The sequence below is a fragment of the Gopherus flavomarginatus genome, chromosome 11, assembly GCF_025201925.1.
Source record: "Gopherus flavomarginatus isolate rGopFla2 chromosome 11, rGopFla2.mat.asm, whole genome shotgun sequence".
NCBI lineage: Eukaryota > Metazoa > Chordata > Testudines > Testudinidae > Gopherus > Gopherus flavomarginatus.
This window is the reverse complement of record NC_066627.1, coordinates 4,401,255-4,416,574: the sequence shown is the minus strand read 5'-3', so window position 1 is coordinate 4,416,574 and position 15,320 is coordinate 4,401,255. Positions and strand designations below refer to the sequence as shown.

The 15,320-nt window shown below is 67.8% G+C and overlaps 1 protein-coding gene across 4 annotated transcripts in view; it reads right to left on the bottom strand.

The window, feature by feature from the left end:
• The window catches only part of CARMIL3 (capping protein regulator and myosin 1 linker 3), a 39,539-nt gene that overhangs the window by 19,597 nt on the left and 4,622 nt on the right, over positions 1 to 15,320 (bottom strand). For all 4 annotated transcript variants that reach the window (XM_050918958.1, XM_050918959.1, XM_050918957.1 and 1 more), the window contains exons 2-10: positions 14,021 to 14,115; positions 12,264 to 12,314; positions 11,551 to 11,610; positions 9,747 to 9,868; positions 8,674 to 8,753; positions 8,493 to 8,563; positions 3,371 to 3,444; positions 1,153 to 1,228; positions 106 to 194 (exon numbers count right to left, since the gene is read on the bottom strand). In XM_050918958.1, the coding sequence (XP_050774915.1) occupies positions 106 to 194; positions 1,153 to 1,228; positions 3,371 to 3,444; positions 8,493 to 8,563; positions 8,674 to 8,753; positions 9,747 to 9,868; positions 11,551 to 11,610; positions 12,264 to 12,314; positions 14,021 to 14,115 (718 nt within the window). The remainder of the gene's footprint in view (positions 1 to 105; positions 195 to 1,152; positions 1,229 to 3,370; positions 3,445 to 8,492; positions 8,564 to 8,673; positions 8,754 to 9,746; positions 9,869 to 11,550; positions 11,611 to 12,263; positions 12,315 to 14,020; positions 14,116 to 15,320) is intronic.

Genomic DNA, 15,320 nt, shown 5'->3' with positions numbered 1-15,320 from the left:
GCGCCCCCTAGAGGGGCAGGCCCTGCGCCCCGTTCAGCACCCTGGGGCCGGGTGGGAGCCGGCGCCCCCTAGAGGGTAGCGGGAGTTTTTGGGGGGCTCACTCACGTTTTTAACCCTGCGTTGTCCAGCACCAGCTCCTCCAGGTGATGGGACTTGCTGAGCGTGTGCAGAACCTGCTCGGCGACCTCGGAGCTCTGGGGAGATGGAAGGAGACAGAGAGCGCAGGGGAGAGATGCGGGGACCCCCCGGCCAAGGAACAGGGGGTGCTGGGGAGGCATAGCCCCCTGGAGTCCCTATGGGGGAAATTCTGGGGGTGCAGGGGATGGTTTGGGGGGCAGGGTGATTCCTGGGTGGTTTGGGGGTTCTGTGCGGTTTTGGGGCTGCAGGGGATGAATTGAGGGCTGAGGTAGTTTTGGGGTGCAGGGCAGTTTGTGGGCATAGAGGAGGAGGGATGTGGGCGTACAGAATATTTTCATGGGTAGAGAAGGGTTTGGGATTGATGGTGGGTTGTGGGGTGCAGGAGAATGTTTCAGGGCACAGACAAGTGTTCTGGAGTGCAGGGGATTTGGGGGTACAGAGATATGAGACAAGAAAGTTTCAGAGTATAGAGGAGGGTTTGGGCTTCAGAGAGATGGGATTTGGGGGTGCAGAAGGGAATTTTGGGGTACAGATGGAGTTTGGGGGTGTAGAGGAGGGTTTCTGGGTGCAGGGTGGCTTTTGGGGCACAGACCAGGGTTTTGGGATGCAGGGGGGTTGGGGATGGGATTTTGGGGCAGGGGATTTTCGGGTGCCAGGGTGGGATATCGGACATAGTGGAGGAGGGGGTTGGGGACCAGGAGATGTTTTGGGGTGCAGGGGAATGTTTCAGGGCATAGAGGGGCAGGATTTGGGGTTGAGAGGAATTTGATCATCCAATGGAGATTGTGTCCAGGAAACTTTGAGTCAAGGGGTGGGTTTTGGGATCCAAGGGCGGGTTTTGGGGCACAGGGACATGTTTGGGGGTCCAGGGGAGGGGTTTTGGGGCCCAGGGGCATGTTTGCAGGCACAGGTTGGGTTTGGGGACACAGGGGTGGGTTTGGTGGTCTAGGGGTGGGTTTTGGGGTCCAGGGGCAGCTTTTGGGGGCTCAGGGGTGGGTTTTGGGGGGTACCTACCAGCCTCAGGTCCTTGCAGTGCAGCCGCGTGAACCAAGGGTTGTAGGCGAGGGCAGCGACGATCAAGGCCAGGTCCCTGCGGGGAGAGTCACGGGGAAGGGGGTGAGCGCCCCCACATCTGCCAGCACCCCCACCGCGCTGATGGGGGAGGAGTGCCCCAGGAGGGTCTGACTGGGGAGAAGAGGGGCTGGGGTGTCTGTGGGGATGCAGGGTATTGGGGTACTGCCAGGTGGGTTTGGGGGTATAGATGGGTTTCAGAGGTTCAGGAAGTATTGGGGGTTGGGCTAGGTTTGGGGGGTACAGGGGTACTGGAACATGGGTACAGGGGCTATTGGGGTGCTGGCAGTGGGTATTGAGGGCACGGGGGGTTGGAGAACTGGATTTTTGGAGGTGCAGAGGGTATTGGGGTACAGGGCTATTGGGGTGCTGGAAAGGGGTATTGGGATACAGGCAGGTTGGGGTACAATTTTTGTGGGTCTGGGGGTATTGATGTACAAGTGGGTTGGACTACCAGTTTTTGGGGGTGCAGGGTGTCAGAGTACAGGGATATCAGGGTGCAGGAATATTGGGGTAGGGGGTATCAGGGTATGTGGGCACCTGGTACAGTGTATTGGGGTGAAGGTGGGTTGGGGTACTGGCTATTGGGGTATCAGGATACAGGGTATCTGGGTGCAGGGTACTAGAGCACAGGTATTGGGGTACAGGGTACCAGCGTATGAGGTGTCAGAGTAAAGGTGGGTTGGGGTGCTGGTTTCTGGGGGTGCAGGGGTATTTAGGCATGAGGTATGGGGGTGTGGGCCCAGGAGTATCAGAGTACAGGGGGCATTGGGGCACAGCATACCTGGGAAGGGAATGTTGGTACTATATCAGGGGGTGCTGGGATAGGGGTGCAGTCTATTGGGGTGCAGGTGAGTCGGGGTACAGGTGGGTGGGATTCCAGATTTTGTGGGTGCAGGTGGAATGGGCACAGGGGGAATCAGGGAATAGGGGAATTGGGGTGAAGGGTTATTGGGGTACAGGTGGGTTTAGGTTCCAGGTATTGGGGGTGAAGGGGTATTGGGGTACAGGGGAATTGGGATACATGGTATTGGTGTTCAGGGTTATTGGGGTACACGGGTAACAGGTAATGTGGTATTGGGGTGCAGGGTTATCGTGATACAGGGGTATCGGGTTATGTGGTATTGGGGTGCAGGGTTATCGGGATACAGGGGTATCGGGTTATGTGGTATTGGGGTGCAGGGTTATCGGGATACAGGGGGTATCGGGTTATGCGGTATTGGGGTGCAGGGTTATTGGGGTACAGGGGTATCAGGTTATGTGGTATTAGGGTGCTGGGTTATCGGGGTAGAGGGGTATCAGGTTATGTGGTACTGGGGTGCAGGGTTATCAGGGTACAGGGGTATTGAGTTATGTGGGTTTGGGGTGCTGGGTCATGGGGATACAGGGGTATTGGGTAATGTGGTATTGGGGTGCTGGGTTATCGGGGTAGAGGGGTATCGGGTTATGTGGTATTGGTGTTCAGGGTTATCAGGATACAGGGGTATGGAGTTATGTGGTTTTGGGGTGCTGGGTCATGGGGATACAGGGGTATCGGGTTATGTGGTATTGGTGTTCAGGATTATTGGGGTAGAGGGGTATCGGGTTATGTGGTATTGGGGTGCAGGGTTATCAGGGTACAGGGGTATCGAGTTATGTGGTTTTGGGGTGCTGGGTCATGGGGATACAGGGGTATCGGGTTATGTGGTATTGGTGTTCAGGATTATTGGGGTAGAGGGGTATCGGGTTATGTGGTATTGGGGTGCAGGGTTATCAGGGTACAGGGGTATCGAGTTATGTGGTTTTGGGGTGCTGGGTCATGGGGATACAGGGGTATCGGGTTATGTGGTATTGGTGTTCAGGGTTATTGGGGTACAAGGGTATCGGGTTATGTGGTATTGGGATGCAGGGTTATCAGAGTAGAGGGGTATCGGGTTCTGTGGTATTGGGGTGCAGGGTTATCGGGGTAGAGGGGTATTGGGTTCTGTGGTATTGGGGTGCAGGGTTATCTGGGTACGGGGGTATCGGGTTATGTGGTTTTGGGGTGCTGGGTCATGGGGATACAGGGGTATCGGGTTATGTGGTATTGGGGTGCAGGGTAATCGGGGTAGAGGGGTATTGGGTTATGTGGTATTGGGGTGCTGGGTTATCAGGGTACAGGGGACATCGGGGAGTCCCTCACCGGCTTTCCAGGTGGCTGAAGTCCAAGAGGTTGAATTCCCGATTGTCAGCCGAGTGGTAGATGGTGTCGACATCCTGGAAATGGGGGGAAGGAGGATGAGAGAAATGGGGGGAGCCCATGTCCCCCCCCCAAGAGCTCTGGGCTAGGGCACCCGCCCCTTCTCCCCCACCGCCTCCTCCAGCCCCTCCTCCGCCTTCCCCTCCCCCCACCCCATCCTACCCACTGCACCTCCTCCGCCCTCCCCTCCTCCTGCCCCCCAACCCCCAGCCCCCCAAACCTACCCACTGCAACTCCTCCGCCTTCCCCTCCCCCTGCCCCCCAACCCCCAGCCCCCCCATAACTACCCACTGCACCTCCTCCGCCTTCCCCTCCTCCTGCCCCCCAACCCCCAGCCCCCCAAACCTACCCACTGCACCTCCTCCGCCCTCCCCTCCTCCTGCCCCCAACCCCCAGCACCCCCATCCCTACCCACTGCACCTCCTCCGCCCTCCCCTCCCCCTGCCCCCCACCCCCCAGCCCCCCCATAACTACCCACTGCACCTCCTCCGCCCTCCCCTCCCCCTGCCCCCCACCCCTACCCACTGCACCTCCTCCGCCCTCCCCTCCCCCTGCCCCCAACCCCCAGCCCCCCCATCCCTACACACTGCACCTCCTCCGCCCTCCCCTCCTCCTGCCCCCCACCCCCATCCCCCACATCCCTACACACTGCACCTCCTCCGCCTTCCCCTCCCCCTGCCCCCAACCCCCATCCCCCACATCCCTACACACTGCACCTCCTCCGCCTTCCCCTCCTCCTGCCCCCCAACCCCCAGCCCCCCAAACCTACCCACTGCACCTCCTCCGCGCTCCCCTCCTCCTGCCCCCCACCCCCATCCCCCACATCCCTACACACTGCACCTCCTCCGCCCTCCCCTCCTCCTGCCCCCAACCCCCATCCCCCACATCCCTACACACTGCACCTCCTCCGCCCTCCCCTCCCCCTGCCCCCAACCCCCAGCCCCCCATAACTACCCACTGCACCTCCTCCGCCTTCCCCTCCCCCTGCCCCCAACCCCCAGCCCCCCCATCCCTACACACTGCACCTCCTCCGCCCTCCCCTCCTCCTGCCCCCCACCCCCATCCCCCACATCCCTACACACTGCACCTCCTCCGCCTTCCCCTCCCCCTGCCCCCAACCCCCATCCCCCACATCCCTACACACTGCACCTCCTCCGCCTTCCCCTCCCCCTGCCCCCAACCCCCAGGCCCCCCAAACCTACCTACTGCACCTCCTCCGCCTTCCCCTCCTCCTGCCCCCAACCCCCATCCCCCACATCCCTACACACTGCACCTCCTCCGCCCTCCCCTCCTCCTGCCCCCAACCCCCAGCCCCCCATAACTACCCACTGCACCTCCTCCGCCCTCCCCTCCTCCTGCCCCCAACCCCCATCCCCCCCATCCCTACACACTGCACCTCCTCCGCCTTCCCCTCCCCCTGCCCCCAACCCCCATCCCCCACATCCCTACACACTGCACCTCCTCCGCCTTCCCCTCCTCCTGCCCCCCAACCCCCAGCCCCCCAAACCTACCCACTGCACCTCCTCCGCCCTCCCCTCCTCCTGCCCCCAACCCCCATCCCCCACATCCCTACACACTGCACCTCCTCCGCCCTCCCCTCCCCCTGCCCCCCCAACCCCCAGCCCCCCCATACCTACCCACTGCACCTCCTCCGCCTTCCCCTCCCCCTGCCCCCCAACCCCCCCAAACCAACCCACTGCACCTCCTCCGCCCTCCCCTCCCCCTGCCCCCCAACCCCCCAAACCTACCCACTGCACCTCCTCCACCCTCCCCTCCCCCTGCCCCCCCAACCCCCAGCCCCCCCATACCTACCCACTGCACCTCCTCCGCCTTCCCCTCCCCCCACCCCCATCCTACCCACTGCACCTCCTCCGCCCTCCGCTCCCCCTGCCCCCCACCCCCAGCCCCCCCATAACTACCCACTGCACCTCCTCCGCCCTCCCCTCCCCCTGCCCCCCACCCCCCAGCCCCCCCATAACTACCCACTGCACCTCCTCCGCCCTCCCCTCCCCCTGCCCCCCACCCCCAGCCCCCCCATCCCTACCCACTGCACCTCCTCCGCCTTCCCCTCCCCCTGCCCCCCACCCCCCAGCCCCCCATCCTACCCACTGCACCTCCTCCGCCTTCCCCTCCCCCTGCCCCCCAACCCCCAGCCCCCCCATAACTACCCACTGCACCTTCTCCGCCTTCCCCTCCTCCTGCCCCCAACCCCCATCCCCCACATCCCTACACACTGCACCTCCTCCGCCTTCCCCTCCTCCTGCCCCCCAACCCCCAGGCCCCCCAAACCTACCTACTGCACCTCCTCCGCCTTCCCCTCCTCCTGCCCCCCAACCCCCAGCCCCCCCATAACTACCCACTGCACCTCCTCCGCCTTCCCCTCCCCCTGCCCCCCAACCCCCAGCCCCCCAAACCTACCCACTGCACCTCCTCCGCCCTCCCCTCCTCCTGCCCCCAACCCCCATCCCCCACATCCCTACACACTGCACCTCCTCCGCCTTCCCCTCCCCCTGCCCCCAACCCCCAGCCCCCCCATCCCTACACACTGCACCTCCTCCGCCTTCCCCTCCCCCTGCCCCCAACCCCCAGCCCCCCCATACCTACCCACTGCACCTCCTCCGCCCTCCCCTCCCCCTGCCCCCCAACCCCCCCAAACCAACCCACTGCACCTCCTCCGCCCTCCCCTCCCCCTGCCCCCCAACCCCCCCAAACCTACCCACTGCACCTCCTCCACCCTCCCCTCCCCCTGCCCCCCCAACCCCCAGCCCCCCCATACCTACCCACTGCACCTCCTCCGCCTTCCCCTCCTCCTGCCCCCCAACCCCCCCAAACCAACCCACTGCACCTCCTCTGCCTTCCCCTCCCCCTGCCCCAACCCCCAGCCCCCCCATAACTACCCACTGCACCTCCTCCGCCTTCCCCTCCCCCTGCCCCCCCACCCTCAGCCCCCCCATACCTACCTACTGCACCTCCTCCGCCTTCCCCTCCCCCTACGCCCCAACCCCCAGCCCCCCCATACCTACCCACTGCACCTCCTCCGCCCTCCCCTCCCCCTGCCCCCCAACCCCCCCAAACCAACCCACTGCACCTCCTCCGCCCTCCCCTCCCCCTGCCCCCAACCCCCAGCCCCCCCATACCTACCCACTGCACCTCCTCCGCCTTCCCCTCCCCCTGCCCCCAACCCCCAGCCCCCCCATCCCTACACACTGCATGTCCTCCGCCTTCCCCTCCTCCTGCCCCCAACCCCCAGCCCCCCAAACCTACCCACTGCACCTCCTCCGCCCTCCCCTCCCCCTGCCCTCCCACCCCCAGCCCCCCATCCTACCCACTGCACCTCCTCCGCCTTCCCCTCCCCCTGCCCCCCAACCCCCAGCCCCCCCATAACTACTCACTGCACCTCCTCTGCCTTCCCCTCCTCCTGCCCCCCAACCCCCATCCCCCACATCCCTACACACTGCACCTCCTCCGCCTTCCCCTCCCCCTGCCCCCAACCCCCAGCCCCCCATAACTACCCACTGCACCTCCTCCGCCCTCCCCTCCTCCTGCCCCCAACCCCCATCCCCCACATCCCTACACACTGCACCTCCTCCGCCCTCCCCTCCCCCTGCCCCCCCAACCCCCAGCCCCCCCATAACTACCCACTGCACCTCCTCCGCCTTCCCCTCCTCCTGCCCCCCACCCCCATCCCCCACATCCCTACACACTGCACCTCCTCCGCGCTCCCCTCCTACTGCCCCCAACCCCCAGCCCCCCCATCCCTACACACTGCACCTCCTCCGCGCTCCCCTCCTACTGCCCCCAACCCCCAGCCCCCCCATCCCTACACACTGCACCTCCTCCGCCTTCCCCTCCCCCTGCCCCCCACACCTCCAGCCTCCCCCTACCTACCCACTGCACCTCCTCCGCCTTCCCCTCCTCCTGCCCCCGGACCCCCATCCCCCCATCCCTACACACTGCACCTCCTCCACCCTCCCCTCCCCCCACACCCCCAGCCCCCCCAAACCTACCCACTGCACCTCCTCCACCTTCCCCTCCCCCCACCCCCCCAATCCCCAGACCCCCCAAACCTACCCACTGCACCTCCTCTGCCTTCCCCTCCCCCTACCCCCCACACCTCCAGCCCCCCATACCTACCCACTGCACCTCCTCTGCCCTCTCCTCCCCCTATCCCCCAACCCCCAGCCCCCCCATACCTACCCACTGCACCTCCTCCGCGCTCCCCTCTCCCTCCCCTCCACCCCCAGCCCCCCCATACCTACCCACTGCACCTCCTCCGCCCTCCCCTCTCCCTCCCCTCCACCCCCAGCCCCCCCATAACTACCCACTGCATCCCTCCGCCCTCCCCTCTCCCTCCCCTCCACCCCCAGCCCCCCCATACCTACCCACTGCATCCCTCCGCCCTCCCCTCTCCCTCCCCTCCACCCCCAGCCCCCCCATACCTACCCACTGCACCTCCTCTGCCCTCCCCTCCCCCCGCCCCCCAACCCCCAGCCTCCCATACCTACACTGCACCTCCTCCGCCTTCCCCTCCCCCTACCCCCCACACCTCCAGCCCCCCATCCCTACCCACTGCACCTCCTCTGCCCTCTCCTCCCCCTCCCCTCCACCCCCAGCCCCCCCATAACTACCCACTGCACCTCCTCTGCCCTCCCCTCCCCCTATCCCCCAACCCCCAGCCCCCCCATACCTACCCACTGCACCTCCTCCGCCTTCCCCTCCTCCTGCCCCCCAACCCCCAGCCCCCCCCATACCTACCCACTGCACCTCCTCCGCCCTCCCCTCTCCCTACCCTCCACCCCCAGCCCCCCCATCCCTACCCACTGCACCTCCTCCGCCTTCCCCTCCCCCTGCCCCCAACCCCCAGCCCCCCCATACCTACCCACTGCACCTCCTCCGCCCTCCCTTCCCCTGCCCCCCAACCCTCAGCCCTCCCATACCTACCCACTGCACCTCCTCTGCTCTCCCGTCCCCCTGCCCCACACCCCCAGCTCCCCCATACCTACCCACTGCACCTCCTCCGCCCTCCCCTCCCCCTGCCCCACACTCCCAGCCCCCCCAAACCTACCCACTGCACCTCCTCCCGGCAGCACAGCCCGTTGTAGTCGCAGAGGGCGGCGTAGGTCTCGGAGAACCCCCCTGCCAGGGAGACAGACAAAGCCACCGACATCAGTGTGGGGGGGCTCCCCTGGCCCCCTCCCCGCCCCCAGAGTCCCCTCCCCCACATTCTCCCCCCTCCACACACTCACCGCAGATGCTGTGGCTGGTGGAAGTTGAACTCTCGGAGTTGGGGGACGTGTCCCGGGGGGTCTCGGGGGTCCTCAGACAGCTGTGGGGGAGGCACGATGTCAGGATGCCTGGGTTCTATCCCCTCCCCCGCTCCCTGCAGCCCAGCGCCCCCTGCTACCCCCCACCCTGCTCCCTGCAGCCCAGTGACCCCCTCACTCCCTGCAGCCCAGAGCCCCCCAGTGACCCCCTCACTCCCTGCAGCCCAGCGCCCCCTGCTGCCCCCCACCCCACTCCCTGCAGCCCAGCGCCCCCTGCTGCCCCCCACTCCGCTCCCTGCAGCCCAGTGACCCCCAGTGACCCCCTCACTCCCTGCAGCCCAGCGCCCCCTGCTGCCCCCCACCCTGCTCCCTGCAGCCCAGCGCCCCCTGCTGCCCCCCACTCCGCTCCCTGCAGCCCAGTGACCCCCAGTGACCCCCTCACTCCCTGCAGCCCAGCGCCCCCTGCTGCCCCCCACCCTGCTCCCTGCAGCCCAGCGCCCCCTGCTGCCCCCCACTCCGCTCCCTGCAGCCCAGTGACCCCCAGTGACCCCCTCACTCCCTGCAGCCCAGCGCCCCCTGCTGCCCCCCACCCCGCTCCCTGCAGCCCAGTGACCCCCAGTGACCCCCTCACTCCCTGCAGCCCAGTGCCCTCTGCTACCCCCCACCCCGCTCCCTGCAGCCCAGTGACCCCCAGTGACCCCCTCACTCCCTGCAGCCCAGCGCCCCCTGCTGCCCCCCACTCCGCTCCCTGCAGCCCAGCGCCCCCCAGTGACCCCCTCACTCCCTGCAGCCCAGAGCCCCCCAGTGACCCCTCACTCCCTGCAGCCCAGGATCCCCTGCTGCCCCCACCCCGCTCCCTGCAGCCCAGCGCCCCCTGCTGCCCCCACCCCGCTCCCTGCAGCCCAGCGCCCCCCAGTGACCCCCTCACTCCCTGCAGCCCAGAGCCCCCCAGTGACCCCTCACTCCCTGCAGCCCAGGATCCCCTGCTACCACCCACCCTGCTCCCTGCAGCCCAGCGCCTCATGCTGCCCCCCCACTCTCCGGGGCGCACTCACCCCGCCGTGGGGCTGGGGAAGATCTTGCTGAGAGCCGCGTTGACGTGCTGGGTGACCTGCTCGGCGCTGGCCGGGCTGGGGAATTTGAAGCTGTAAGTGGCTTTCTCCGTGTCCACCAGGATCTGAGAGACGCGGGCCGGGAGACGGGGGGAGATTGGGGGGTGGGGGCGGGGACCAGGGGGGAATCGGGAGGGGGGAAGACAACGAGAACATTTCTCACCAAACACAAATTATTCCCACTACTAAGAGCTGTGACCCTGATGAAGCCAATTAACTGATCAACTCCCCACCACTACCCAAGAGCATGGGGGGGAGAGGTGGAGGGCCAGCAGGGGGCACTGTCCCCAGGCCGGGGGGGGCAGTAACAGCGGGGGGGGGGACACAGGGCAGAGGGGCCAGCAGGGGGCACTGTCCCTGGGTGGTGGGGGCAGTAACAGCTGAGGGGGCCTGCAGGGGGCGCTGTCCCTGGGCAGGGGGGCAGTAAGAGCAGGGGGGACACAGGGTGGAGGGCCAGCAGGGGGCGCTGTCCCTAGGCAGGGGGGCAGTAACAGCGGGAGGGACACAGGGTGGGGGGCCAGCAGGGGGCACTGTCCCTGGGCAGGGGGGGCAGTAACAGCGGGGGAGGGACACAGGGCGGAGGGGCCAGCAGGGGGCACTGTCCCTGGGTGGTGGGGGCAGTAACAGCTGAGGGGGCCTGCAGGGGGCGCTGTCCCTGGGCAGGGGGTGCAGTAACAATGGGGGGGATAAAGGGCGGGGGGCCAGCAGGGGGCGCTGTCCCTAGGCAGGGGGGCAGTAACAGCGGGAGGGACACAGGGTGGGGGGCCAGCAGGGGTCGCTGTCCCTAGGCAGGGGGGCAGTAACAGCAGGGGGGACACAGGGTGGGGGGCCAGCAGGGGGCACTGTCCCTGAGTGGAGGGGGCAGTAACAGCGGGGGGGACACAGGGCGGAGGGGCCAGCAGGGGGCACTGTCCCTGGGTGGAGGGCACAGTAACAGCGGGGGGGTCACAGGGTGGAGCAGCCAGCGGGGGGCGCTGTCCCTGGGCAGGGGGGACAGTAACAGCAGGGGGGACACAGGGTGGGGGGCCAGCAGGGGGCACTGTCCCTGGGCAGGGGGGGCAGTAACAGCGGGGGGGGACACAGGGTGGGGGGCCAGCAGGGGGCGCTGTCCCTGGGCAGGGGGGCAGTAACAGTGGGGGGGAAACAGGGCGGGGGGCCAGCAGGGGGCACTGTCCCCAGGCCGGGAGGGGCAGTAACAGCAGGGGGGTCACAGGGCAGAGGGGCCAGCGGGGAGCGCTGTCCCTGGGCAGGGGGGCAGTAACAGCAGGGGGGACACAGGGCGGGGGGCCAGCAGAGGGCACTGTCCCTGGGTGGGAGGGGCAGTAACAGCAGAGGGGTCACAGGGCGGAGGGGCCAGCGGGGGGCGCTGTCTCTGGGCAGGGGGGCAGTAACAGCGGGGGGGACACAGGGCGGGGGGCCAGCAGGGAGCACTGTCCCTGGGCAGGGGGGCAGTAACAGCAGGGGGGACACAGGGTGGGGGGCCAGCAGGGGGCGCTGTCCCTAGGCAGGGGGGCAGTAACAGCGGGGGGGACACAGGGCGGGGGGCCAGCAGAGGGCACTGTCCCTGAGTGGAGGGGGCAGTAACAGCGAGGGGGACACAGGGTGGGGGGCCAGCAGGGGGCGCTGTCCCTGGGCGGGAGGGGCAGTAACAGCAGAGGGGTCACAGGGCGGAGGGGCCAGCGGGGAGCGCTGTCTCTGGGCGGGGGGGCCAGCAGGGGGAGCCGTCTCTTGGCCGGGGGGCGCTTACCTGGCAGTGGTTTATTGTGTTTAACGTTCGAATTTCCAAGACATTGAAGGAGCTTTCGACCTGGGGAGAGACGGGAGAAATGAGTGTGTGTGTGTGTGTGTCAGTGTGTTTGTGTGTCTGCGTTTGTGTGAGTGTGTCCATGTGTGTGTTTGTGTGAGTGTCCATGAGTGTGTGTGTGTCAGTGTGTTTGTGTGTCTGCATTTGTGTGTCTGTGTTTGTGTGTGTGTTTGTGTGAGTGTCCATGAGTGTGTGTGTGTCAGTGTGTTTGTGTGTCTGCGTTTGTGTGAGTGTGTCCATGTGTGTGTTTGTGTGAGTGTCCATGAGTGTGTGTGTGTTTGTGTGTCTGTGTTTGTGTGAGTGTGTCCATGTGTGTGTTTGTGTGAGTGTCCATGAGTGTGTGTGTGTCAGTGTGTTTGTGTGTCTGTGTTTGTGTGAGTGTGTCCATGTGTGTGTTTGTGTGAGTGTCCATGAGTGTGTGTGTGTCAGTGTGTTTGTGTGTCTGTGTTTGTGTGAGTGTGTCCATGTGTGTGTTTGTGTGAGTGTCCATGAGTGTGTGTGTGTTTGTGTTTCAGTGTGTTTGTGTGTCTGTGTTTGTGTGAGTGTGTCCATGTTTGTGTTTGTGTGTGTCCATGAGTGTGTGTCCATGTTTGTGTGCGTGTCCCCGTGTCCCTGCGCCCCCTGCTGGCCGGGCCCCACGTGTGTCTCACACTCACCTTGGCCGGCACTTTCAGCCCGAAGACGTGGAGCCGCCAGGCCGTCAGTACCTGTGGGGAGCAAGCAGCCCCCGTGAAACGAGTGCGGGGAGACGCCTGGATTCCCCACCCCCCGCCACAGGGCTCAGAGCGCAGTCAGCCCCGGGGAGAACGACATCAAAGCTTCTGGGGTGACTCATGGAAAGAGGGTCTGGGGGGGCTGCAGGTCCAGAGTGAGGGGCACCAGTGGGGAGGGGGCAGGGCTGGGTTGGCAGGGGCTGCAGGTCGGGAGTGAGGGGCACCGGCAGGGCTGGGGGGGGCTGGGCGAGCAGGGGCTGCAGGTCGGGAGTGAGGGGCACCGGCAGGGCTGAGGGGGCAGGGCTGGGCTGGCAGGGGCTGCGGGTCGGGAGTGAGGGGCACCGGCAGGGCTGAGGGGGCAGGGCTGGGCTGGCAAGGGGTTGTGGGTCGGGAGTGAGGGGCACCGGCAGGGCTGAGGGGGCAGGGCTGGGCTGGCAAGCGGCTGCGGGTCGGGAGTGAGGGGCACCAGCAGGGCTGAGGGGGCAGGGCTGGGCTGGCAAGTGGCTGCGGGTCGGGAGTGAGGGGCACCGGCAGGGCTGAGGGGGCAGGGCTGGGCTGGCAAGGGGTTGTGGGTCGGGAGTGAGGGGCACCGGCAGGGCTGGGTTGGCAGGGGCTGCAGGTCGACAGTGAGGGGCACCGGCAGGGCTGGGGGGGCAGGGCTGGGCTGGCAGGGGGCTGCGGGTCGGGAGTGAGGGGCACCGGCAGGGCTGGGGGGGCAGGGCTGGGCTGGCAAGGGGCTGCGGGTCGGGAGTGAGGGGCACCGGCAGGGCTGAGGGGGCAGGGCTGGGCTGGCAATCGGCTGCGGGTCGGGAGTGAGGGGCACCGGCAGGGCTGAGGGGGCAGGGCTGGGCTGGCAAGGGGTTGTGGGTCGGGAGTGAGGGGCACCGGCAGGGCTGGGTTGGCAGGGGCTGCAGGTCGACAGTGAGGGGCACCGGCAGGGCTGGGGGGGCAGGGCTGGGCTGGCAGGGGGCTGCGGGTCGGGCGTGAGGGGCACCGGCAGGGCTGGGGGGGCAGGGCTGGGCTGGCAAGGGGCTGCGGGTCGGGAGTGAGGGGCACCGGCAGGGCTGAGGGGGCAGGGCTGGGCTGGCAAGGGGTTGTGGGTCGGGAGTGAGGGGCACCGGCAGGGCTGGGTTGGCAGGGGCTGCAGGTCGACAGTGAGGGGCACCGGCAGGGCTGGGGGGGCAGGGCTGGGCTGGCAGGGGGCTGCGGGTCGGGAGTGAGGGGCACCGGCAGGGCTGGGGGGGCAGGGCTGGGCTGGCAAGGGGCTGCGGGTCGGGAGTGAGGGGCACCGGCAGGGCTGAGGGGGCAGGGCTGGGCTGGCAAGCGGCTGCGGGTCGGGAGTGAGGGGCACCGGCAGGGCTGAGGGGGCAGGGCTGGGCTGGCAAGGGGTTGTGGGTCGGGAGTGAGGGGCACCGGCAGGGCTGGGTTGGCAGGGGCTGCAGGTCGACAGTGAGGGGCACCGGCAGGGCTGGGGGGGCAGGGCTGGGCTGGCAGGGGGCTGCGGGTCGGGAGTGAGGGGCACCGGCAGGGCTGGGGGGGCAGGGCTGGGCTGGCAAGGGGCTGCGGGTCGGGAGTGAGGGGCACCGGCAGGGCTGAGGGGGCAGGGCTGGGCTGGCAGGGGCTGCGGGTCGGGAGTGAGGGGCACCGGCAGGGCTGGGGGGTGGTGGAGGGAGAGACACCCCCACCACCCAGTAACTCACCAACACACGATCCTCAAACTTCCTAGGTTTGGTTTCAAGCTTCACCTTCAGCAGCAGAGGGCTGGGCGGGCGGCTCAGGACCTTGCGAATGCTGTCTGCAAAGGGGGGAGGGGATCAACGCTGTGTGCCCCCCCAGCCCTGTCCCCAGCAGGGTGGGACCCCGCAATTCACCTCCCAGCCCCCGCAACAGGGTCTGCAGCAGGGGGCACCATGCCACAGGGAGCGGGGACAGTGGGGGCGCTGGGCTGCAGGGAGCGGGGTGGGGGGCAGCAGGGGGCGCTGGGCTGCAGGGAGCGGGGTGGGGGCAGCAGGGGGCGCTGGGTTGCAGGGAGTGGGGTGGAAGCAGCAGGGTGGGGTGCAGCAGGGGGCGCTGGGCTGCAGGGAGCGGGGTGGGGGCAGCAGGGGGCGCTGGGTTGCAGGGAGTGGGGTGGGGGCAGTAGGGGGCGCTGGGTTGCAGGGAGTGGGGTGGAGGCAGCAGGGTGGGGGGCAGCAGGGGGCTCTGGGCTGCAGGGAGCGGGGTGGGGGCAGGGGGGGGCGCTGGGTTGCAGGGAGTGGGGTGGAGGCAGCAGGGTGGGGGGCAGCAGGGGGCGCTGGGCTGCAGGGAGCGGGGTGGGGGCAGCAGGGGGGCGCTGGGCTGCAGGGAGTGGGGTGGAGGCAGCAGGGTGGGGGGCAGCAGGGGGCACTGGGCTGCAGGGAGCGGGGTGGGGGGCAGCAGGGGGCGCTGGGTTGCAGGGAGTGGGGTGGAGGCAGCAGGGTGGGGGGCAGCAGGGGGCACTGGGCTGCAGGGAGTTGGGTGGGGTGCAGCAGGGGGCACTGGGCTGCAGGGAGTGGGGTGGGGGCAGCAGGGGGCGCTGGGCTGCAGGGAGCGGGGTGGGTGCAGCAGGGGGCGCTGGGCTGCAGGGAGCGGGGTGGGGGGCAGCAGGGGGCGCTGGGCTGCAGGGAGCAGGGTGGGGTGCAGCAGGGGGCGCTGGGCTGCAGGGAGCGGGGTGGGTGCAGCAGGGGGCGCTGGGCTGCAGGGAGCGGGGTGGAGGCAGCAGGGGGCACTGGGCTGCAGGGAGCGGGGTGGGGAGTAGCAGGGGGCGCTGGGCTGCAGGGAGCGGGGTGGGGTGCAGCAGGGGGCGCTGGGCTGCAGGGAGCGGGGTGGGGGCAGCAGGGGGCGCTGGGCTGCAGGGAGCGGGGTGGGCGCAGCAGGGGGCGCTGGGCTGCAGGGAGTTGGGTGGGGGGCAGCAGGGGGCTCTGGGCTGCAGGGAGCGGGGTGGGGTGCAGCAGGGGGCGCTGGGCTGCAGGGAGCGGGGTGAGG